Below are 16,798 nucleotides of genomic sequence, written 5' to 3'. Positions count from 1 at the left end.
CCGTATCAAGGCGCCTGAGACCGCGCGCCTACCCCGCGCAGCTTCTTAAAAAGTCGGAGGCTCTGCCTTTGAGCACTCGCCTCTGATAACTAACATTATAAAGGGAAGTAAAACAATTTTATTATGATATTAAATATTTACAAGTGTTTCGTGGAGATAGTAAGAACGTCTGCTTTTCTGACCAATTCTGTCCACCACAATCCTCTCATCTCGTCGTAGGCTATCATTAACTCCAGCAGTACGCTGTCATTGAAACATACACAAAATACACATAATCTGCACGTCCGCGACAAAGATGTCAGTGATCCGCGGACGCTGTACATCGCACTTGCAAATAACTGCAATCGTTATGATTCAAAGAGGTTCAGTAATTGAACGAAATCAGTAGCCGGTGCCAAAACTACGACATTAGACTGCAATGGAAGATATTTCAAGAGTTGTAATATTCAGTGATTCTTCACTCAGCACCAAAATATCACCATCGTATAACTAAACGTCGGAGAAATTTTTGCTGCAGTATTCTATTTACACACAATGACTAAAATATATGTTTTCGTGCAGACTTCGAGCAACGACAATATTTGCAGCGAAAAGACTCTACCTTATTAGTAAATACTAAAGAATTTCGTACTAATATCGTTTCTGACTTACACAGGAAATAAAGAAAACGTGGCTTCCTTGGGATATCCAGCGGTCTCCTGTGAGAAAATTCTAAGGAAAGCTAAATTTATTTTAGAGTCAGGGCGGCAATTAACACAACATGTATCAAATGTACATGTAAACATCGCGAAAGAATATGGAATTAAACAGAATGATTTTTTTTAATTCTGGAAAATATTCTCCAAGGTGTGGCTAAGCCATGTCTCCACGATATCCTTTCTTCCAGGAGTCCTAGTTCCGCCAGTTTTGCAATAGATCTTTTGTGAATTTTGGAAGGTATGAGAAGAGGTACTGGCGTAAGTACAGCTGTGATGATGATGATGATGTTTAGTTTGTGGGGCGCTCAACTGCGCGGTCATCAGCGTCCGTACAAAGTTCCAATTTTTACACAGTCCAGTCTTTTTACACAGTCCAATATAGCCACTGTCACGAATGATGATGATGATGTTGATGATGAAATGATGAGGACAACACAAACACCCATTCCCAGGTGGGAAAGGTGGTGAGTGGCGCTCGGGTTGCTCAGGCGGCTGCGCATTTTGCCGCGAAAGGTAAAGGTTCCGATTTCCAGTCTCGGTCGGGCACACAGTTTTAATCCGCCAGGAAGATTGATACAGAATTAAAGTTTAAACAGCTTGCTTCGAAGAAATGACGATGGCAACGCTTGCCACATACGAGCCATAACATGCATAGTCGGATCACTTTGAATCATTTTGTCTCTTGTAGCAACATACACGGCGGCTGTAGTAAGAGACTACGTAGATGACGCATTGTTCACCCACTGACTGTACGTGCTGTAGCTACAGAGTACTTAATAATAGCATCTGTTGTCGGCAGGTGTAAAGAATGGCCATCATCGATCACACCAAAGCTCTAAAGTTTTTCCAACGCCGTTGGTTTCTGTATACGATCTAGATTTCAGCTTTAACGCCAATGTCGAGTACAATGATCTTACACCATTAACGTGTTTTGCTGTGTACTGTGCAGTGTGACATATTATTTCACGCCATCATCGAGTAAAATATTCGTAGATGGTCAACATCATTTTGCCCTGTAGTGTGCAGCATGGCAGACACAGTCCAACACATTTGCTTAAAATGATATAGATGGTACGAAATTGATGCCATGTCTTGTATTTATCTGCACCTATCCACGCATTAAAACACACATTAAAGGCTTAGCCGGCCGGTGTGGACGTGCGGTTCTAGGCGGTCGCAGGTTCGAATCCTGCCTTGGGCATGGATGTGTGTGATGTCCTTAGGTTAGTTAGGTTTAAGTAGTTCTAAGTTCTAGGGGACTGATGACCAGAGATGTTAAGTCCCATAGTGCTCAAAGCCATTTAAGCCATTAAACGCTTAAAAATAGACTTAGATGCCATGACGCACTACACGAGTTTCCACAAAAATTATGCCTACAAACTTTTGCATTTATCTACTTTAGGCTGTAAGATAATGTGCTGCTCTCCCACAGGACCGTATTTTCGTACCATTTAGTTCATTCTAAGCAAACGTTTATAACTGTTTCGATGTCGGCCTGCGCAGTACACAGCAACATCATTTTAATGGCCTACGAACGTTGTACTCGATAATGGCGTGAAATAATATGTCAGCACGCGCAGTACAAAGCAAAATACGTTAATGGTCTGAGAGCACTGAACTCGATAATGCCGTGAAATCCGAAAACTATATTGTACATCTACATCTACATCTACATGATTACTCTGCAATTCACATTTAAGTGCTTGGCAGAGGGTTCATCGAACCACAATCATACTATCTCTCTACCATTCCACTCGCGAACAGCGCGCGGGAAAAACGAACACCTAAACCTTTCTGTTCGAGCTCTGATTTCTCTTATTTTATTTTGATGATCATTCCTACCTATGTAGGTTGGGCTCAACAAAATATTTTCGCATTCGGAAGAGAAAGTTGGTGACTAAAATTTCGTTAATAGATCTCGCCGCGACGAAAAACGTCTTTGCTTTAATGACTTCCATCCCAACTCGCGTATCATATCTGCCACACTCCCTCCCCCATTACGTGATAATAAAAAACGAGCTGTCCTTTTTTGCACCCTTTCCATGTCCTCCGTCAATCCCACCTGGTAAGGATCCCACACCGCGCAGCAATATTCTAACAGAGGACGAACGAGTGTAGTGTAAGCTGTCTCTTTAGTGGACTTGTTGCATCTTCTAAGTGTCCTGCCAATGAAACGCAACCTTTGGCTCGCCTACCCCACAATAATATCAACGTGGTCTTTCCTACTAAAGTTGTTCGTAATTTTAACAGCCAGGTACTTAGTTGAATTGACAGCCTTGAGAATTGTACTATTTATCGAGTAATCGAATTGCAGCGGATTTCTTTTGAAATATACAGTCAAGTGTCGCTTTATTCCTTAAAAAGGAAAAAAAAACAATGTATGACTATGGGCCAGCATCATCGAAAACTGATACTCCATTGGTAGCCCAAAGTTTATCAGAGCAGATTATTGAATCGCACACTTAAACGCTGAAAACTATATGGAAACATCTTTTGCAATCCACTTATACCGAATAAACACTCTGGGCGCTCGACATCGGCGTGTTCAGGGCGTAGTAAAGTATCGGCGTTTGGCCGCAGGCCGGCACGCCTCCCGCCAACGCTCAGCCGGTGGTCCACTCACCGTGGCTCTCGGCGCTCCTGCGGAAGAGCGGCGGCCCGTCCATGTCGGCACTCCGCTGGCGCTCCTGGATGCTGCTGGACGCTCCGCCGACGCACCACTACTGCGGCTCCCGCGCGCCACTCGGCCAGCCGCCGCGACCCACCGGCGCATGCGCAGATCCGGCGCCGGCTCCGGCACCCGGTTGCAACAATCGCTCTCTTTCAGCGCCGGCCGAACACTGCGCGCCAGTGTATCCGCGGACGGGGAAACACCCTCTCCGCTCTGTGACGCGCCCCTAGCCGCCCACGTCTCAATTAGCGGACCCTGCGTCCCACTCCTCCCCTGATACGCATCTCGGCCGACTGGCTGCTAGGGGTGTCTCTGACGAATGACCTCCCGCTACATCTCGTTACACAGCGAGTTTATCTACAGCCCTCCAAACGTTCGAGTACACTAATGTTTGTGAAATTGCAATACGCAGAAAGATGCGGAGAGATTCCAGTGGCCAAAGAATTGCACAAGAATGTGTGATAGTAACAACACTACTGCCCATTAAAATTGCTACACCAAGAAGAAATGCAGATGATAAACGGGTATTCATTGGACAAATATATCATACTAGAACTGACATGTGATTACATTCTCACGCAATTTGGGTGCATAGATCCTGAGAAATCAGTACCCAGAACAACCACTTCGGGCCGTAATAACGGCCTTGATACGCTTGGGCAATCAGTCAAACAGAGCTTGGATGGCGTGTACAAGTACAGTTGCCCATGCAGCTTCAACACAATACCACAGTTCACCAAGAGTAGTGACTGGCGCATTGTGACGAGCCAGTTGCTCGGCCACCATTGACCAGACGTTTTCAATTGGTGAGAGATCTCGAGAATGTGCTGGCCAGGGCAGCAGTCGAACATTTTCTGTATCCAGAGAGGCCCGTACAGGACCTGCAACATGCGGTCGTGCATTATCCTGCTGAAATTTAGGGTTTCGCAGGGATCGAATGAAGGGTAGAGCCACGGGTCGTAACACATCTGAAATGTAACGTCCACTGTTCAAAGTGCCGTCAATGCGAACAAGAGGTGACCGAGACGTGTAACCAATGGCACCCCATACCATCACCCCGGGTCATACGCCAGAATGGCGATGACGAATACACGCTTCCAATGTGCGTTCACCGCGATATCGCCAAACACGGATGCGACCATTATGATGCTGTAAACAGAACCTGGACTCATCCGAAAAAATGACGTTTTGCCATTCGTGCACCCATGTTCGTCGTTGAGTACACCATCGCAGGCGCTCCCGTCTGGAAAGACTGCGTAAAAGGTAACCGCAGCCATGGTCTCCGAGCTAATAGTATATGCTGCTGCAAACGTCGTCGAACTGTTCGTGCAGATGGTTGTTGACTTGCAAACGTCCCCATCTGTTGACTCAGGGATCGAGACGTGGCTGCACGATCCGTTACAGTCATGCGGATAAGATGCCTGTCGTCTCGACGGCTAGTGATACGAGGCCGTTGGGATCCAGCACGGCGTTCCGTATTACCCTCCTGAACCCACCGATTCCATATTCTGCTAGCAGTCATCGGGTGTCGGCCAACGCGTTCAGCAATCTTGCGATACGATAAACCGCAATCGCGATAGGCTACAATCCTACCTTTATTAAAGTCGGAAACGTGATGGTACGCATTTCTTCAACTTACACGAGGCATCACAACAACGTTTCACCAGGCAAAGCCTGTCAACTGCTGTTTGTGTATGAGAAATCAGTTGGAAACTTTCCTCATGTCAGCACGCTGTAGGCGTCGCCACCGGCGCCAACCTTGTGTGAATGGTCTGAAAAGCTAATCAAATGGTTCAAATGGCTCTGAGCACTATGGGACTTAACTTCTGAGGTCATCAGTCCCCTAGAACTTAGAACTACTTAAACCTAACTAACCTAAGGACATCACACACATCCATGCCCAAGGCAGGATTCGAACCTGCGACCGTAGCGGTCGGGTGGTTCCAGACTGAAGCGCCTAGAACCGCTCGGCCACTGTGGCCGGCAAAAGCTAATCATTTGCATGTCACAGCATCTTCTTCCTGTCGGTTAAATTTCGCGTCCGTAGCACGTCATCATCGTGGTGTAGCAATTTTAATGCCGGTAGTGTACATTGGTTAACGCTCTATTACACGGAGCTACTAGTTGTCAGAAAACGGAAAATTGAAGTACGTATAATGTCAAAGAAACCACTCGTGCATGCATGCTGTTGCCATCTGGCAACGCACACTGTCTGGCTGGATCGAGATAGGCAGTGTTTAGCGTCATTATGTTGGCATAAACAGTTAAAAATCGACAATCTTTGCTGAAGGTCTAGAGTAAGTGAACACACGAGGAAGCACAAAGAGTTCTTCTTACGGGGCAGCCGCAACTGTACAAGTCCATTTACTTAGTTTTCCTGTTTGTGTTCCCGGTAGCACAGCACGGGGGAACGGTTGTTATGAAATTTTTGTCCTTTTTGGCCTTTTGATACGGAACCTTTAGTTCCGTATTGGAGTGAGGATTACTTCAGATGATTGAGAAATTTTATTTCTTACACCATATGATGGAACTTTTAAGTGTTCCGAAACCGGTCACTAGTACACAGTAAAAGATTGTGGGTTAAGGAAATGCCCTGCGGTTTCTTCATTTTTTAAAATGCAGAAAGAGTGAATTATTTATTTTACATTTTTAGGATATATGAAATGATGCATAACGATAGCACAGAATTGTTCTTAAGTCTCTGTAACTGAAGGATTTACAACTAATCTTTATTTTAGCTTTGAATATTGAATAAATAAAAACTAGTTCGAAATTTCTATGTCGCTTTCCTAAAAAAAAAAAATGGAATAGAGGGTTTTGCAGAGTGCAAGGATGGCATTAGCTACATGGTCAGAAAGTTGCACAGCGAATGTCATAAGTTCAGTTCAACCATTAATTTAGAGAAAATGGTGCATCTGGTTACTGGAAGAGTTGCTGAAGAACTGACGTTGGGTTTTGGGGTGCTAATGTCGATGGAGTCTTATTAATATTAGGAAGCCATTATTAACAAACATAGGTCCACAAAGAACCGCATTCACTCCAACGTACAGTGAGGCGACAAAAGTAATGGGGATACCTCCGGATATCGTGTGGGACCTCCTTTTGCCCGGCATGAGGCAGCACCTCGACGTGGTAGTTGGTGCTGTAATTCAAGAAAATCCTTATTCTCATTTTTGTGTGGAAAATGGTTACGGATAAATAAAATATACTTATTTACTTCTTAAATTTAGATTCGCTAAAACTAAAGCTCTCCCTCTCTCCCCATAGGGTAGGGTTTGAGAGAGAGGAATTAGAGTTTCACAAATTTTGACCCAAAACTACGGAAAAATTAATATTTGGATCAACATTTGTAAAACTGTAATTCCTCTCTCTCTCAAACCTCACCCTATGGGGAAAGAGGAGAGTTTTCGTTTTAGCGAATAAAAATTTACGAAGGAAATATGTATTTTTTATTTATCGGTAACCATTTTCCTCGCAAAAAGAGAAAATGGATTTTCTTGAATTACAGCACGAACTACCAAGAATCAAAACAAATGTTTAAGAAAAAATGTTCGTAGTTTTTTTATGAAGTATCTGATTCTGCAATAAAAAATGGGGCTTCCCATTTGAAATTTTAGAGTTGCCTCTCGCCCCACCCCCAGGGGACTGCGGTGGCGGGCTAATTTTAGCACCAGGAGATGTCCTCCTCGAAAATAATCACCTTCGGATTCTACACATTTTTTGGTGTGAAGTTTTTTTTTTAGTTATTCTGGTTTGTGAACTTAAAATTCACACCCTGTATATTGAAAGTCGGCAGCCTGATATTGGCCAATAAATACGAAACGGCGGTGCCTGTATTATTAAGAAGTACGAAGCAGGGTGGTTCATATTCGCTACTACAAATATACCGGGTGATCAAAACGTAAGTATAAATTTGGAAACTGAATAAATCACGAAATAATGTAGATAGGGAGGTACAAATTGACACACCTGCTTGAAATGACATGGTGTTTTATTAGAACCAAAAAAATACAAAAGTTCAAAAAAATGTCCGACAGATGGCGCATCATCTGATCAGAATTAGCATAACAAAGTAAGACAAAGCAAAGATGATGTTCTTTACAGGAAATGCTCAATATGTCTACCATCATTCCTCAACAATAGCTGTAGTCGAGGAATAATGTTGTGAACAGCACTGTAAAGCATGTCCGGAGTTGTGGTGAGGCATTGGTGTCGGATGTTGTCTTTCAGCATCCCTAGAGATGTCGGTCGATCACGATACATTTTCGACTTCAGGTAACCCCAAAGCCAATAACAGCACGGACTGAGGTCTGGGGACCTGTGAGGCCAAGCATGACGAAAGTGGCGGCTGAGCGTACGATCATCACCATACGACGCGCGCAAGAGATCTTTCACGCGTCTAGCAATATGGGTTGGAGCGCCATCCTGCATAAACATCGTACGTTCCAGCAGCTGTTTATTGTTGTGTTGGCAGAAGTGCAAACACCGTGTTACTAGAGGACGCCGAAATGCACGTGTTTTACCTCACGCAGGCTGGCGTGTGGAGGGAAGGACTATACCGACGTGAGGTCTGGAACATGACAAGGAATTAGAATTCAGAAAGCGAACGCAGCTGGTTTGATACTTAACTTTAATCCATTTATGATGAACATCGCTCTTGACGGTACATGATTCACAATGTTACCTGTTCATAACTGAATATGGCGCCTTGCTAGGTCGTAGCAAATGACATACCTGAAGGCTATTCTAAACTGTCGTCTCTGCAAGTGAGGAGTATGTAGCCAGTGAACCATCGCTAGCAAAGTCGGCTGTACAACTGGGGCGAGTGCTAGGGAGTCTCTAGACTAGACCTGGCGTGTGGCGGCGCTCGGCCCGCAATCACTGATAGTGGCGACACGCGGGTCCGATGTATACTAACGGACCGCGGCCGATTTAAAGGCTACCACCTAGCAAGTGTCGTGTCTGGTGGTGACACCACATTTATCAGCCAGGCTGGGGATGATGCGATTCTGTAACATATCGGCGTACCTCTCACCCGTCACGGTAGCAGTTTTGCTGTCCAGCGCCATCTGTCGGACATTTTGTGAACTCTGTTTTTTTTTTTTTGTTCTAATAAAACCCCATGTCATTCCAAGCATGTGTGTCAATTTTTACCTCTCTATCTACATTATTCCGTGGGTTATTAAGTTTTCAAACGTATGCTGACTTTTTGATCAACCGGTATTTTCCTCATTTCTTAACGACTGTAGTCACTGCAATGGCTGTTCCTCCGGACTTCCATGCATGTTCGAAGGAACATTTCGTCGTAGTTCTTAATAACACAGATACTGCTATTTCGCGTTACCTTTTAGATTTCTTTGCATTTTCTCTGCACCATGAACACGGCACGAACCCAATTGTCCCGAAAGGGGACTTAAATTTCCTGGTGGCAGTGCAGATTGACACCACTGACTCATGGGGGAGTGGGGTGGGGACGGGGGTTGGTGTGGCAGTCCCCGTATTGTCCGGGGCGGAAGAAAAAGCGGCGGGCACGAGCTGGAAGAACTGCAAGTGCCAGGCCGGAGTGCCGGTGATTGCATCTGGGCGAGGGGAGCACCGGTTTTACCTGAGGGTCTACATGGAGGTGTCTGAGAATGCGGTGGGACTCCATTGCGTCAGTCATACACATTTCATGCCGGACTTTGGCAACGAACTTTCATTCCACAAGGAAGCATTGTGTATCAACTAAGAAAGGACAGGAAAACAGCCGGCGATATACCGTTTGGCGATATACCATCTGAATTTCGGAAAAAAAATCATCCACACAATTCCAAGTGCGAGAATTAACTCACAGTCAGCTTAACAGCACAAGCGCCCAAGTTACTGACCAGGATAATATACAGAAGAATTGAAAAGAAAATTGAGGATGTGTCAGATAACGATTAGTTTGGCTTTAGGAAAGGTAAAGGCATCAGTCAGGCAGTCATGAGGTTGCGGTTGACAATGGAAGCAAGACTAAAGAAAAATCAAGACACGTTCATAGGATCTGTCGACGTGGAAAAATAGGTGTGAGCTATAGGGAAAGAAGGGTAATATACAGTCTGTAAGAGAGCCAAGAGGTAGTTTAAGAGTGGGAGTAGAAGAACGAATTGCTAGGATTAAAAAGGGTGTACGACAGGGATGTAGTCAGTCGTCCCTACTATTCAGTCTATACATCGAAGAACAAATTACGGAAATAAAAGAAAGGTTCCAGAGTGAAATTAAAATTCAGTGTGAAAGGATATCAATGATAAAATTGATATTGCTACATTCAGTGGAATTTAGAAAAAATACTTGTTCTTCTTAGTGAAATGAACAGTCTAATGAGTGCAGAACGTGGACTGAGAGTAAATCGAAGAAAGACGAAATTAACGAGAATTAAATGAAATGAGAACAGCGAGAAACTTTACATCAGGATTGGTGATCACGAATTAGATGAAGTTAAGGAGTTCTGCTACCCAGGCAGTAAAATAACCAATGACGGACGGGGCAAGGAGGACATCAAAAGCAGACTAGCAATGGCAAAAAGGGCATTCCTGACCAAGGGAAGTCTACTCGTATCATACATGCCTTAATCTGGGGAAGAAATTTATGAGCATGTGCGCTTGGAGCATGGTGGTGAAACATGAGCTGTCGGAAAAACCGAAAAGAAGAGAATCGAAGCAATCGAGATGTGGTAATACAGAAGAATGTTCAAAATTAGATGGGCTGATAAGGTAAGGAATAATGAGGTTCTGCGCAGAATGGGAGAGGAAAGTAATATGTGGAGAACACTGACAAAGAGGAGGGATACCATAATAGGACATCTGTTAAGACATCAGGGAATAGTATCCATGGATCTGGCGGGAGCTGCAGAAGGTAAAAACTGTAGAGGAAGACAGAGACTGAAATACACCCGGCCAATAATTGAGGACATAGGCTGGCACTAGAAAAGGAAGACAGCAATAAGTCGCAAACCCGCTGGTTTTCTGTTATTCTCGTATAACCAGATTTCAGCTATGAACAGTCATCTTCAGAAAATACAAGGAAATTATAGAATCAGAATTGATTTACATAAAACAATATGTAAAACTATACGTTATACTACAGCAATGATCCATTGTAGTCAACATTCCATTTAAGAGAGTTACCATGCAACAAACTCGCAGTAGTATATGTCACCATGTGACTTTACTGGTGTATAGATGGAAACTGAGGTGGTTCATTTACATACATACACCGATCCTATACAGAATTATTACGTCAAATTAGAAACAAACATTTAAAAAGAAATTATATAGATCGTCTTGATAAAAAATCGTTTCACACAAATATGAAATTCATCAAAAGCTAAAATCTAGTGTAGTCACTTGTGTCTCTGTGTTCAAGTGATCCACCGAGTAATATAAAAGAAACAGATCTATTGATATCGTAGTAAAATACTGAAGATCAACCTGTCAAGGTTAACTAGGTACATTTCATAAAACATACAAAGGTTTTCTACGGATGTAAGTTTTTTATATAGCGTGTGGTGTAACTCCAAGAAACGATAGAACAAATTGCCTTATATCGAGCCCATAAGGTTAATGGTTGAATAGTGTTTTACTTGTTTGCTAATAATACCGATATAACATTGGGAGGTACCAACCAAATTGAAGACAACCGATCCACTGGTAATAGTAAGTTATTTTCACACGGACTATCGTGCACAGTGTTGTCATATTGAAAGCAGGCCAAAATTTCTATACTAGTTTCCTCTTGGGTCGTAACGTGCTCTGCCTTGAGGCAGGAAACCATCGAAGAGCTTCAAACACCAGCTTACGTACGAGAGCTATTCAGAAAGTAGAGAACTTTTTGGCATTAAAAAAAAACTAAGTACAAGAAATACATTTTAGTGTATACATCTGAAAGAGCGGCTGACATACTACTTTCACACATAGTCACCAGACACATTGAGGCACTTATCGTAGCGTTGGACAAGCTCTGAAAGACTTCAGCCAGTGAGTCACGCCCGCCTGGACTTCCGCGTCGTCATCAAAGCGCTGCGTTGCAAGCCAGTTCTTCATCTTGGGAAACAAGGGGAAGTCGCTTAATGCAAGATCGGGGCTGTAGAGTCGATAAGGGAAAATTTCCCATTTGAATGAATTAAGGAGTTCGTTAGGGCGGTTCGGTGTGAGGTCGGGCATTGTAAAAGACAAAATTTTGGAGGTCAGCTTTCCTCGGCGTTTGTTTTGAACTGCTCTTCTAAGGCTGCGCAAAGTTTGACAGTACCGGGCACAATTTACGGTTGTCCCACGTTCGAGAAAATCAATAAGAAGCTCGCTCACCTTCCCTATCCCAAACACTGTAGTCCTCAATTTCCTTGCTGACAAGGTTTGCAAACATTGTCTTGGTTTTTGGGAGGACCTTGTGTGCCCCAGTCCAAGGACTGCAATTTTGTCTCGCAATTGACGTGTTTCACCCAAGTCTCGACACCGGTTACGATTCGATCCAGTAATGAATCACCATGTTTGTGGTAGGCCTCCAGAAATGTCAACGTTGCCCCCATTCGCTGTTCTTTCTGGTGCTCTGTAAGCATTTTGAGCACCCATCGCGCACAAAATTTGTGGTAGTCTAGCTTTTGAGTGACAGTTTCAAACAACAAAGTCCGAGAAACTTGTGCAAAAGAAACCGGAAGCTCTGTTATTGTGAAGCGACGATTTTCACGAATCATTTCATCAATTTAGGCGACAAGATCGTCAGTTACAATGCTCGGGGGCCCACTCTTCTGTTCATCAAGAACGTTGGTACGAACATTTTTAAACCACCATTTCCGGACGGAACATTCACTCATTACGTTGTTTCCGTACACTTCGCGCAGTTCACGGAGATATGTAAATAGGCGGAATACGGCGCCGCGTTTGGCGACACCTATTTAAGACAACACGAGTCTGGTACAGTTGTTAGATCGGTTAATGCTGCTACAATGGCGGGTTTTCAGGATTTAACTGAGTCTGACCGTGGCACAATAGTTGGCACACGAGCGATGGGGCACAGCATCTCCAAGCTAGCAATGAGGTGGCGATTTTTCCGTGCGACCATTTCACGAGCGTACGGTGAATGTCAGGAATCCGGTAAAACATCAAATGTCCAACATCGCTAAGGCCAGAAAAAGATCCTGCAAGAATGGGACCAGTGGCGACTGAAGAGAATCGTTCAACGTGCCAGAAGTACAACCTTTCCGCAGATTGCTGCAGATTTCAGTGCTGGACCATCAACAAGTGTCAGCGTATGAATCATTCAACGAAACATCGTCGATATGGGCTTTCGGAGCTGGAGGCCCACTCATGTACCCTTGATGACTGAACAACAAAAAACTTTACGCCTCGCCTGAGCTCGCCATTAGACACTGGACTCGCATTCGGGAGGACGACGGTTCAATCCCGCGTCCGGCCATCCTCATTTAGGTTTTCCGTGATTTCCCTAAATCGCTCCAGGCAAATGCCGGGATGGTTCCTTTCAAAGGGCACGGCCGACTTCCTTCCCCGTCCTTCCCTAATCCGATGAGACCGATGACCTCGCTGTCTGGTCTCCTTCCCCAAAAACAACCAACAACCAACCTGAGCTCGCCAACACCGGCATTGGACTGTTGATGACTGAAAACGAGTTGCCTGGTCGTACGAGTCTCGTTTCAAATTGTATGGAGCAGATGGACGTGTACGGGTATGGAGACAATCTCATAAATCCATGGACCCTGCGTGTCAGTAGGGGACTCTTCAAGCTGGTGGAGGCTCAGTCATGGTGGAGGGCATGTGCAGTTAGAGTCATATGAGACCCCTGATACGTCTAGATACGACTCTGAGAGGTGACACGCACGTAAGCATCCTATCTGATCACCTGCATCCATTCATGTCCATTGTGCAGTCCGGCGGACTTGGTCAATTCCAGCAGGACAATGCGACAATCCACATGTCCAGAATTACTATACAGGGGCTCCAGAAACACTCTTCTGAGTTTAAACACCTCTACTAGCCATGAAACTCCTGAGACATGAACATTGGTGAGCATATCTGGGATGCCTTGCAAAGTGCTGTTCCACACTGTTGTAGTCTTTCGGATTTATGGTTCAAATGGCTATAAGCACTACGGGACTTAACATCTGAGTTCATCAGTCCCCTAGACTTAGAACTACTGAAACCTAACTAAGATAAGGACATGACACACATCCATGCCAGAGGCAGGATTCGAACCTGCGACCGTAGCAGCAGCGCGGTTCCGGACTGAAGCGCCTAGAACCGCTCGGCTACAAGGGCCGGCTCGGATTTATAGACAGCACTGCTGGATTCATGGTGTCAATTCTCTCCAGCGCTGCTTCAGACATTAGTCGAGTCCATGCCAGGTGGTTTTGCGGCACATCTGCGTGCTCGCGGGGGCCCTACACGATGTTAGGAAGGTTTCTTTGGTTCTTCAGCGTATGAACAATCGGCTCTTCTCGATGTGTTTTACAGATTATATGCGGATATACACTCCTGGAAATGGAAAAAAGAACACATTGACACCGGTGTGTCAGACCCACCATACTTGCTCCGGACACTGCGAGAGAGCTGTACAAGCAATGATCACACGCACGGCACAGCGGACACACCAGGAACCGCGGTGTTGGCCGTCGAATGGCGCTAGCTGCGCAGCATTTGTGCACCGCCGCCGTCAGTGTCAGCCAGTTTGCCGTGGCATACGGAGCTCCATCGCAGTCTTTAACACTGGTAGCATGCCGCGACAGCGTGGACGTGAACCGTATGTGCAGTTGACGGACTTTGAGCGAGGGCGTATAGTGGGCATGCGGGAGGCCGGGTGGACGTACCGCCGAATTGCTCGACACGTGGGGCGTGAGGTCTCCACAGTACATCGATGTTGTCGCCAGTGGTCGGCGGAAGGTGCACGTGCCAGTCGACCTGGTACCGGACCGCAGCGACGCACGGATGCACGCCAAGACCGTAGGATCCTACGCAGTGCCGTAGGGGACCGCACCGCCACTTCCCAGCAAATTAGGGACACTGTTGCTCCTGGGGTATCGGCGAGGACCATTCGCAATCGTCTCCATGAAGCTGGGCTACGGTCCCGCACACCGTTAGGCCGTCTTCCGCTCACGCCCCAACATCGTGCAGCCCGCCTCCAGTGGTGTCGCGACAGGTGTGAATGGAGGGACGAATGGAGACGTGTCGTCTTCAGCGATGAGAGTCGCTTCTGCCTTGGTGCCAATGATGGTCGTATGCGTGTTTGGCGCCGTGCAGGTGAGTGCCACAATCAGGACTGCATACGACCGAGGCACACAGGGCCAACACCCGGCATCATGGTGTGGGGAGCGATCTCCTACACTGGACGTACACCACTGGTGATCGTCGAGGGGACACTGAATAGTGCACGGTACATCCAAACTGTCATCGAACCCATCGTTCTACCATTCCTAGACCGGCAAGGGAACTTGCTGTTCCAACAGGACAATGCACGTCCGCATGTATCCCGTGCCACCCAACGTGCTCTAGAAGGTGTAAGTCAACTACCGTGGCCAGCAAGATCTCCGGATCTGTCCCCCATTGAGCATGTTTGGGACTGGATGAAGCGTCGTCTCACGCAGTCTGCACGTCCAGCACGAACGCTGGTCCAACTGAGGCGCCAGGTGGAAATGGCATAGCAAGCCGTTCCACAGGACTACATCCAGCATCTCTACGATCGTCTCCATGGGAGAATAGCAGTCTCCATTGCTGCGAAAGGTGGATATACACTGTACTAGTACCGACATTGTGCATGCTCTGTTGCCTGTGTCTATGTGCCTGTGGTTCTGTCAGTGTGATCATGTGATGTATCTGACCCCAGGAATGTGTCAATCAAGTTTCCCCTTCCTGGGACAATGAATTCACGGTGTTCTTATTTCAATTTCCAGGAGTGTATTTGATAGTTTATTTATTAAGAAAGGTGTTTTGAACTGCTATATTGGGAAGACACTGGGATAATTATTTTTGTAATATACAGGGCGTTACTTATACTACATGACGCTGACTTAGGCTGCTGTACTTGTTGCAAATAAAAACCTCAATATCCGTCTGCCCATACACCATTAAAGTCATATGGTGGCATGTACTGCTGCTAGTTTTTTTTTATTTTATTACTTTTCGTGACGTGCCCATTCAGCAATGTGAATAGCGTAATGTCGGTTATGACGCTTCGAGCGTAAGGACGAGACAATTTCAGAGCGTCGAACTTCTGCGGGTTTGTTGAGTGGTAACTCACCTAAATGGTATGTTGATTAAAATGGATTATTGCCATTAGATAACGTGGTGTTTCACCTAAAACAGTTCTGCTTCTGCAATTTCCTTGTACTGTAGCAGAAAAAAAATTAAAAAAAAAACATTGTTGAAATGGCTCTGAGCACTATTGGGCTTAACTTCTAAGGTCATCAGTCCCCTAGAACTTAGGAGTACTTAAACCTAACTAACCTAAGGACATCACACAAATCCATGCCCGAGGCAGGATTCGAACCTGCGACCGTTGCGGTCGCAAGAATAATTAAAAAAACCTGTGGGGTTGCGACTAATTATTATGTTCGTATCCTCTCTTAGTTACAGGTAGGTAATAGTGAAGCTCATTGCGAGTTATGAGGCGTTCTTTTAATACAACACTTATTGAACTATACTAAGAACAAGTTTGTTAAAAGTATGCTCAGCGTCATATGTTGTAAATTCAACTAATATTTGAGCTCTCTGTAGCACCTGATATTTATTGTGTGATTGAGAAGTATTCTGAAATACAGTGCAGTTATAAACCTAAGCATACTGCCTGAACTGTACTGTACCAGGTGTGACTTCCCTGAGCGAAACAGAATTGGAATACGAATTACAAACATAGTGATTTGAACCATGGGAATATGTTATTGAGTACATCTGAACCTTAGGCACAAATCGTGGCAGCAGATTTCTTTTTCACAGAAGTGGGAGAGCAATCCCGCCTGCAGCTTAAGTGTACGAGGCCTCGGGTAAAGGATAAGCGCTCCATCAGAGAAAGCACAGCTGTGATTAGCCAGCTTCTACAGCTCGAACAGGAACCACTAACGCTCAGTGAGAGTTATGCTAAATAGAACTCTAGAAGGTAAATTGCAGGAAGTTGGTTAGGAACACAAGATGGCAAGTTTAATAGCCTTAGTCAGCTAAGTGTAAGAAAGATGTTGTTGTTGTTGTGGTCTTCAGTCCTGAGACTGGTTTGATGCAGCTCTCCATGCTTCTCTATCCTGTGCAAGCTTCTTCATCTCCCAGTACCTACTGCAGCCTACATCCGTCTGAATCTGCTTAGTGTATTCAGCACTTGGTCTCCCTCTACGATTTTTACCCTCCACACTGCCCTCCAATACTAAATTAGTGATCCCTCGATGTCTCAGAACATGTCCTACCAACCGATCCCT

The 16,798-nt window shown here is 45.2% G+C and overlaps 1 protein-coding gene across 1 annotated transcript in view; it reads right to left on the bottom strand.

Annotated features, from left to right (window-relative positions):
• LOC126188073 (tyrosine-protein kinase transmembrane receptor Ror-like) overlaps positions 1-3,428 on the bottom strand; it is a 675,128-nt gene extending 671,700 nt beyond the window's left edge. The window contains exon 1 of the mRNA XM_049929521.1: positions 3,322-3,428. Within this exon, the coding sequence (XP_049785478.1) occupies positions 3,322-3,364 (43 nt within the window). The 5' untranslated portion in view covers positions 3,365-3,428. The remainder of the gene's footprint in view (positions 1-3,321) is intronic.
• Positions 3,429-16,798: the final 13,370 nt, after the last annotated feature.

The sequence above is a fragment of the Schistocerca cancellata genome, chromosome 5 (assembly GCF_023864275.1).
Source record: "Schistocerca cancellata isolate TAMUIC-IGC-003103 chromosome 5, iqSchCanc2.1, whole genome shotgun sequence".
Lineage (NCBI taxonomy): Eukaryota > Metazoa > Arthropoda > Insecta > Orthoptera > Acrididae > Schistocerca > Schistocerca cancellata.
The sequence above is the reverse complement of the archived record's forward strand: the minus strand, read 5'-3'. Positions and strand labels throughout refer to the sequence as shown.